At 31.6% G+C, this 9,588-nt stretch overlaps 1 protein-coding gene across 1 annotated transcript; it reads right to left on the bottom strand.

Moving 5' to 3' along the window:
- Positions 1–1,129: 1,129 nt before the first annotated feature.
- LOC132602094 (class V chitinase-like) lies at positions 1,130–7,225 on the bottom strand. The gene is made up of 7 exons (XM_060315112.1): positions 6,660–7,225; positions 5,433–6,080; positions 4,597–4,755; positions 3,625–3,791; positions 2,984–3,194; positions 2,268–2,505; positions 1,130–1,503 (listed from the first exon to the last, which is right to left on the bottom strand). Exons 1-7 carry the CDS (start codon positions 7,108–7,110, stop codon positions 1,323–1,325), a joined length of 2,055 nt encoding a protein of 684 aa, XP_060171095.1. The 5' UTR covers positions 7,111–7,225; the 3' UTR covers positions 1,130–1,322.
- Between the last annotated feature and the right edge of the window lie 2,363 nt (positions 7,226–9,588).

Genomic DNA, 9,588 nt, shown 5'->3' with positions numbered 1-9,588 from the left:
GCACGTTCAATGGAATAAGGGAATAAAATTAATCGAACAATATCGAAATCGAGCAGAATTGGAGAAACTGAGATGATTGAGACAGTTTCGAAAATCAAATTTTAATTATACACAATAAAACTAAAAATTGGTGATACATAAATTTATTGAAATACTTGGTCCAACCAAACCATTGACACTCTTAGAATGCAGTGAATATTTTGCGGCGAGTTAGGGGCGGAGGGAGGATATTAGTTATGGGTTCGGATGACCCAGTAATTTTTGTTTGGATCCCGTACGTATTGTATATATTTGGAAATTCATTAAATATTTATAAATATTTACTTACAAACATAATAAGTATGACGACAATTTGGTGATAAGTTAAGAACTTATAAACTTTAAATTCTGACTCCGCCTCTGCTACGAGTGACATCATCGTGCAACCAGTTGTGTGATTGTTGCAGTGTCAACTTCTTCTATTTCGTGCACATATTTCAGACTGTCACTTTTTTCATCTTCTCTTACAGAAAATGCAGGCCTTTTGGGGAAATCCATGGCTAAATTTGCAATATTATTCTTTAACATATTAGAAACTTCCAACATTGTAGGCCTATTCAATGGATCTTTTTGGACACATAATAGTGCAATTTGCATGCAATTTAATAGTTTGCAAGATGAAGCTGTATCATCAAGTGACTCATCGACAAACTCCATGCCTTTACCATCTTTCCACATCTCAAATGCCTGGGTAAATGTTATTATTTTTTTAACATAGCAAAAAGAAAAAAGAAAAAAAAAGGTTAAATCAAAGTGTTGCATAAGTATACCCTATTTTATTATCAAGAATTCAGAGATTTTAGAGAGAAAATCCAATTGGAATGATGATAATTAAACTCATTTTATTATTCCTTACATTATTCTTTGCGTTGAATGAAAATAGAAGAGACTAACTGTATTTATAAAGAACTATAAAGTGAATAAAGCAAAAAATGAAAAATGACATTTTTCTTGAAAATCCTAACTTAAACGGAAAGTAAATATTCTAGAATATTCTCATTATACTAAAAGGAAAATAAATATTCTACAGTTAATAGAAATTCTATATTAGACGGAAAATATTATTAAACAATATTTTAAAATATATTCTTAACATTAAATTTTAACTAAGTAGACATATACATGTAATATGCACATAAAGTTAAGATCATTTAACCAAGACTAGATGTTTCGAATCGAGCACTGATAATGGAAAAATCCTAGTAAGGAGCGTTCCTTTCTAATGAACTTTATGCGGCGCAAATATACAAATTAAATTAGATCCCGATACAGATACCAAATACCTAATAAAAGTCAAGAAAAAAGTTATGGCAACTCACGTATTCAAGAAGGTTTAGCTCTGGACCATAGAGACATGTGTTCTTTTTCCCACTTATGATTTGAAGTAGTAGTACGCCAAAACTGAAAACGTCAGATTTTGTTGAATAAATGCCCTGTTTTATATATTCAGGTGGTGCATAACCCCTGCAATAAATGTATATCATAAGTTAGTAATTTACACAGTAAATTTTTACACTACTATATTACTGAAAATCAATTATATATAAAATTTTTTTTATAACAAATGTGTATCAGTAATTCGTAAATAATCAATCCTTTAGCTAATAAAGCTTAAGATATGCATATGCACATTTGCTTAATTTATATATATGCGTGCATACATAGTGTAACAAAATGTAATTATCTCGTATAACTATGATTAATTAACATATATATTCTCACTCATGGTAGGTGGATATGGTTTGGTGCAAATATCTAATGTGCTTTCGGTATGAAGGAAATGTTTTTTGGTATTTGCCTATTTGGTAATTAACAACAACATCAAGTGGAGTTTGGGAAGGGTGGGGTGCACGCAGACCTTACCCGTACCTCTGTGGGGTAGAGAGATTCCGATATATCCTCGGCTCAAAACGTTTTCATAACATGTTTTTTTGGTAATTACTAATTAGTAAACAGAAAATATATATTGTCTCAAGATCATTTATGATGGGGTGGATGGAGTTTGGGGATGATGGGTGGGGGTGAATTGGGAGTGGTATGGGGATCTGAGTGGGGGTGGGAGGCGGGGTGGGGTGGAGCGAAGTGGATGGAGTATTCTGGTGGAGGGAGACAATCAACGCAGAATACTGTCCTACCGCATGTAAGGTTATAATTTGATAGTGTAAAAATTTTCTCCAATTTAAGTGTGTATAAATATATAAGCTAAACTTTATACACACATTGCTTACAGGGTTCCAACTATTCTGTCTGTGTTTGCTTCAACTTCATCCTCCTTAAACATTCTTGCCATTCCAAAATCAGAGATCTTTGGCTTCATTTGTAAGTCCAATAGAATATTGCTCGCTTTCAAATCTCTATGAATAATTGTTAATCTTGAATATTCTTGGAGGTATAGCATCCCTTGAATGATGCCTTCAATTACTTGCACTCTTTTTTCCCAATCTAGAAGAAATCTTCTTTCTTGCTCTACATGAGAAAAGTCAATTGATGAAAAATATGAGGAATATTCATGGCCAGGGATGATGATGGAGCCAAGATTTAATTAAAAGGATTCAAATCAAATATTAAAAAAATACATACGAAAGAAGCAAAGGGGATTCAATATCTGCTACATATATACATCAAAATAATTTTGACCTTGTAGTATTATAGTGTAATTTTCCGGCGAAAAAGATTTAAATGAACCCCGTTGGGCACCCTAGCTCCACCCCAGGCCAGAGGATATATACTGCTAGGAATTATTATAACACTGATAGTATAGTGAATTTTTTACCCTATTAGTGTAACTCAAACTGTTGTAAAAAATTATTTGTCTTTCTTTTCCTGGTAACTAATTTCAAATGTTACGAATATTTACTTGCACATATTTTTTTAATCGACCATTTTCATACCGTAGGTAAGTTACACTCTATTAAAAGAGAGAAAAAAAAAAGAATTGACTTACTGTAAATGTAGTAATCCAAGCTCTTGTTGGGCATATATTCATAGACCAACATCTTTTCTTCTCTTTCAATGCAAAAACCCACCACTTTTACCAGATTTATATGTTGTAATTTTGCTGTAAGGATCACTTCATTTTCAAATTCTTCCAATCCTTGAGAAGAAGTCTCTGAGAGCCTTTTCACTGCTATTTCTTGCCCGTTTCTCAACTTTCCCTATTTGGATTAATGAATGTTATGCTTAATTAATTATATTTTGCCATGACGGATAAACATGACGAATATTTTCTCTTATTGCAATTTATTTGGCACTATTTTTTTAGTCCCAAAAAGATCAACACATTATTAAACACTATCTGAAAAAACGAAAAAATTGTCCAAACTCATCAAAGTTCTAATCTTACAACAAAAAAATTAAGAATTGGGACGAAAGAAGCCATCACAATTTTGTCACAAATCCGGTTTTATGATAGATTTGTGACAAATTTCCAACTGTCACAAATTCGCTCGTCGTAAAAATTTTGTGACGGCACAATGGCTCTCACGATATCATCACAAATCCATTATGAAATTGTGAACGACTTATCTGTCATAAATATTCTGTCACAATTTTTTTTGTTTTTCTTATAATGTGCAAAAGATTTACCTTGTAAACAGGTCCATATCCACCTTGTCCAAGCTTATTTTCAATTGAAAAATCATTAGTAGCTGCCTTCATCTCATCAAAACTAAAAACCTGCAAATTGCTGCTATCTCCATTTTTTCTTCCTTTACTTTTGCTTCCCATTTTGTTCCTTCGATTCCTCTCTAACTCTAATGTCAGTTAAACACCAAAAATAAAAAATAAAAATTAACATCCATTAATTCAGGCGTAAGAAATGGAGAAAGACGAGGAAAGAAAATGAGAAAGATGGAAGCTTAAAATTAAATAAAAAATGTTACTACTATGTTTCGAAACTCTTACTATATTTAGTAATTAAGTACAAATATCCTTTAACAATTACTCCCTCAGTCCATTTTTTACTTGTCCTGCATACTAAAAATAAATGTTCACTTTTACTTGTCCAGTTTAGAAAATCAAGACAGAATTTAACACTTAGGGGTAGTTTGGTTCAAAAACAAATTACGCTGGGATAAGTTATGCTGGGATTAATTACGTTGGGATAAGTGATGCTGAAATTAGTTATTCTGGAGTTATTTTTTATTGACTGTTTGGTATGTTGAACTAAAAGTATTATACATTGGATAATTTCTAAAAAGAAGAGGTTTCTTCCTTATCCTGGGATAACTTATTCCATCCTATGACAGCTATAAGTTATTCCAGCACTATTTTACTTATCCCATGATTATTAACCAAACAAGGGATAAGGAATTGCTAAATTTTTATCCCAGGACTATTTATGTTTATCCTTCGTGCCAAATGACCCCTTAGTTCCTAATTTACCGTTATTATTTAATATAATCACTTATATATATATATATATATATATATCAAATGGTGATATAGTAAAATTGTCATTCTATTTTTGGCTCCTTAAATAACGTGCCAAGTCATTAGACAAGTAAAAATTGGACGGAGGAAGTATAATTAGAGCATTTAATATAACTAAACAGTTACCTTGAAATTTAAGTACTTGTCGTCTCCTTCGAAGACGCCAAATTATCAACACTAGAAATATCAGAATTAGTACTGCACCAACTGGAATTAGAATGATAGCCAGTCGATTGAGTTTTTTCTTCTTGTTTACCACTCCTCCTTGTGTCCCTTGATCAGCTTCTAATTAATAACCAACACAAATATTTGAGCCATCCATAAGTTCATACTACTATCTTTTTGCAGCTGCATGAGAAAGAACCGCAACAAAATTAAATTAGGACAGAGGAAATATTACTAGTAATTGACTTGATAATATAAAAAGGCTTAATATATCGACAACTCTTTAAACTTGTGAGTAAATTTCATTTAGGCCCTCGAATAATAGTTTATTTCAGCACCCGAACACATGATAAAAGTGTTCCTATTAGACACTTTTGATTTAAATTTCAGAATTTTTTTCCGCATGTTCACAAATGTCTATTCGGTAGTAAGTTAACCAGATAAAATATGTCATCTTCTTTAATTATACACAGCAACCTCAATTGGAACATGCCTAACGGCTTATTGAGGTTAATGTGTATAACTAAAGGAGGTAAATATTTTAAATGGTTAACTTCATTTATATAACGGGCAGTTGAGAGCATGTGCAAAAGTTTTTTCAGGTTTTGAACCTAAAATGTTTGATATGAACACTTTATCACGTGTTCAGGTGCTCAAAACAAGTTGTAATTTGAGTGTTTAAATGAAATTCACTAGCTAAAAAGTTTAAGGGACTAACAATGTATTAAGCCGTATAAATAAATTTACCTAAATAATCTAAATCCTTTTGAATAACAAAATGAAAGGATTTAATTTACCTTCTGCAGCAGCATGAGAAAGAACAGAACTCGAATTAATGTCTCCTGAAATATCCATTGCATAGTAACCAAGCAATCCTCTACTTTTAATATAAGAAACTTTAGTTCTAACACTCTGACTATCATCATAACTAATCCAAGTTCTTCCTGAGTAACAATAATCTCCAACAATTTTATCATCATGCACAGTCTTGGCGTGATACTGCACTATAAAATCCCTGATTCGGTCATATGTCATCCACGGGTCATTGTAGACGCCTGATTTTCCATTAGCAGGAGCCCTGAGACCATGAATATTCGTATTATTCAATTGCCACGCGTATCCATAAAATGAAATTCCAAAAACCACTTTTTGTGGAGGAACACCTTCCTGAATCCATTGATTGATTCCATCACTTCCGCTTACATGGTTTACAGGATCAAATAATTGTGCATGTGAATTCGTTTGTGAGGGCGACCAACCTGGTCCGTAAAAGTCATATGCTATCAGGTTGATCCAGTCTAAGTTTCTTGCCATTGATTGAACCGGGTAAATCGAACCATTGACTCGGGGAGACCCGGATACAACTGCAGTGAGAATTAAAGCCGCTTTATTGGAATTTCTCGCCTCTTTGTTGATTGCCATGCGCCACTCATTCAAAAGGATTCCTGTTTAAGATGTAATTATTAAGTAAATAAAATAATTCTTTCTGATAGTTCAAACTTCTAAATAGGCTTTCAAACTGCTTGATCTATGGTTGCGGTCAAATCTATCGCTGTCGTTATAAGAACAGGCTGAATTTGCTTCAAATTTACCATTATGCTACTGGACCAATTCGTATAGTTTATAGGCAAATTTGAACTATTTTGCATAGCTAGATTAAGGGTAAATTTGCTATTTTCCCTTATAAAATAGACTCACATATTGGAAAGTCTTTCTCATTAGTCAATAAGTCAAATCTAGTCCATTTTTTTTATATCAAACCCCAAATTATTAAATCATTTCGCAAAATTCAGAGCAAATCTGAACCTTTTTCCCCTAAATAAAAATCTATTCTCTACAAATTTATGCTTTAAGTTATGTAAGGTTACGCAAATATTCAAAATAATATCACGGTAGGCAGACATCTTAGCTAGGTTCAAATTTTGTCAAATCGTTGTAAAGAGAAATAATTATTCAAATACACTATCTACCTCTAGCAGGTTAAACTTTCAGATGAAATGATCGCACAATTCAATATACAGTACCTAAATTTGTCATGTCTGTAGCTGATTCCGGAAAAATCCATCCAAGATCAAGACCATGGAATCCCAATTGTCTGGCTAATTTTATTGATGAATCAATAAAACTTTTTCTTGAATTTGCTTTTTTAGCCATAACTCCATATGTTGTTTTATTTGCAGCTCCTCCACCTATAGACAATAAAGTTTTTGCAGAAGGATTTTTTTGTAGGATTGTGCTTGTAAATTGCTGGAATGAATTTGGTGAAGTGAGAATTAATTGATTGGATTGGGAATTAAGATCAGCAAATGCACAAAATAAATGAGAAAAAGGAGTTAAATCTATTTTGTTTAAAGATATTCCACTGCTCCATAGCCAGTACCCTCCCATAATACTGACATTTTGGCCATTAGAGAAATAAATCAGTTGCTGGAGGAAGAAAAATGAGACAATATTTTTAATGAAAAACAGGCCCATGGCTGAAGCTAGTATAGTATGAGTTTGGGTGATAGTTTTTGTGTTATATAGTGTCAGGATTTGAGTTTTGACTTTGGAAAAAGTAACATGATTTTTCTTTGAAAACAAATCATAGATAGAAATGTCCTTTATACTATGAAATATTTTTCAATTTAGAACATATTTGATTGAATATAGAGTTTTAGAAATAACACTTTTGAAATAGGTTTAAAGATGACATAATGTTTGAGTAGTTATAATTTTAAAGTTCGTGGCCTTAAATTTGTGATAACATTCATATGATTATAAAAGCTTGTCAATAAAGATGTGTTTGGTATTAAGCAAAATGTTTTAAAGTTTTTAATTTTGCACTGCTTTTAGTGGCCGGAAAATGACTAATATAATAAGTACACATGTTGACTAGCTAGTCTTTACGAACAAGTCATGTTACGAATTTGGGCATTGATAAATGCATCCTCGGTATTAATTTATATGATATGCTTTTCGTTTTACTTTGTTCAAAAAATAATGATATATTTTTATATTTAAAAATAATTTAACTGACAACTTACCCTTTCACTCTTAATGAAATGATTTACAGTTACACAAATATCTATGACTTATTTTACAATACAAGTCAAATTAATTCTATCATATAAATTGAAACGGAAGGAGTATTTTTAATCAAGCCAAAATCAAGAAAATTTTCTTCCAATTTTTTTTATCAGTAATCTTTCTTCTTCTTCTTCTTCTTTGATATTTCATCTTTTTAATTAAATCTTTCAACTTCAATGATCGACGTATGTTACACAACGTCTCCAACTTCTATTCTATTATATTATATTTTTTTTTCTAAAAAGACTTTGTACACAGTGGTTGACTCGTGATGTTTCGAGGCTCTTGTATCTTTCTCATTTGATTTGATTGGTGGATGTTCTGTTTTTATTGGCAAATGGGTAATTAATAAGTATATATTGACTAATTAGTCTTTACGAACTAGTCATGTTAGAAGTTTGGGCAATATTGTTTTTTAATGAGATATATATACTATATGATTTATGGACATTTACCTACCGTAGAAGTTCTGCATCAACAAAAACTTACCCCACATGATATTTCTATCCAATCAATAGATACATGATACTTTCTCTGTCTCAATTTATGCACACACTTTTTGCTTTTCAAGATTCAAATTATATGAACTCTGACTAATAAGTTAATATTTATTTTTATAATATACATGAGAAGAATTGCATCTTGTAGTACTTTTTGTATAGTTTTCGAACATTTGAATTTTTTAAAATTTAAAATATTGAGTTGATCTAATTCAATTTATTTTGAAAATTAGTCAAATTAACTCTCAATAAAACAAAAAACTGCCACATAAATAAGTACGGACTCTCAATAAAACAAAAAAATGCCACATAAATGAGGACAAATGGAGTATGTGTTTGTACACAGATATTTAGCACATAACCACATATTTAAACTTTAATATAAATTTTCACATGATTTAATATAAATATTTGATGGTAGTGTCCTCAATATTAGTCAACTTGTTAGAGGGTGAAGTATATATTAAGCGCAAATAATTCAAATTAAAATGCTCGATCACCACGGTGAAGAAGAATATATATGCTCTTTGGCTGAAAATTTTACTTGAAAAGTATGTAAATGCAACGCGCAAGCAATATTTTAGTATACAAGCAAAGATTGTAGTAATACAGGTTGTTCTATTTTAACATGATTATTTATTAAGTTGCTAACAAATAATTATAGCTCAAAAGGTATAAAGCAGAAAAAAATCTGGGAAATTTTCAAAAATATACAGCCCAACATAAAATATTATGCCACACAACCTAATTTAAAATATTGACATTATACAATATTATACAACACTATACCTGGGGAAAGCATTATACATAATGTATCAATCTTGTATAAAAATGTATAATAGTGTATAAAAGTGTTCATACATAAATATGGGCTTAAACTGGGTTACAAACTCAAAATATCGAACCTTGTAGGAATCAAATTAATTTTCAGTAAAAGTAAAGTAGATTTAGATGCTACTTGTAGTCATTTTCATTTTTCCTAACATTTTTTAGGATCTTTCAGGTAGATAGGAGCACCTATCTGCTTCAGGATGTTCAAAAATGCAGCAACAAGTTGCACGTTTGGTTTGTCCGATCCCTGTCTTGAAGCCGTTGATGGTTACATTGAACACTTCGGTGTTTGAGATCCCTACTCAGTCTATGGAGATATTTGGTGAGAAATATGATGACTCTGGGCAGCAAGTAATGCCCACAAGGAATGACCAAGATGTGGATAAGATTGTGGCCTCTGCTCCAAAAAGTTTAAGCAATAACGTTGAAACGAAGAGTGACCAAAAAGGTGGTACGAGTATAAAGAGTTGGGCAGACATAGTAGAGGAGGATGGGCAGGTTTCATCCCCTTCAATAAGCATCAAGTTGAGTCCAGTAGCCCCGATATTTGTGC

The sequence above is a fragment of the Lycium barbarum genome, chromosome 7 (assembly GCF_019175385.1).
Source record: "Lycium barbarum isolate Lr01 chromosome 7, ASM1917538v2, whole genome shotgun sequence".
Lineage (NCBI taxonomy): Eukaryota > Viridiplantae > Streptophyta > Magnoliopsida > Solanales > Solanaceae > Lycium > Lycium barbarum.
The sequence above is the reverse complement of the archived record's forward strand: the minus strand, read 5'-3'. Positions and strand labels throughout refer to the sequence as shown.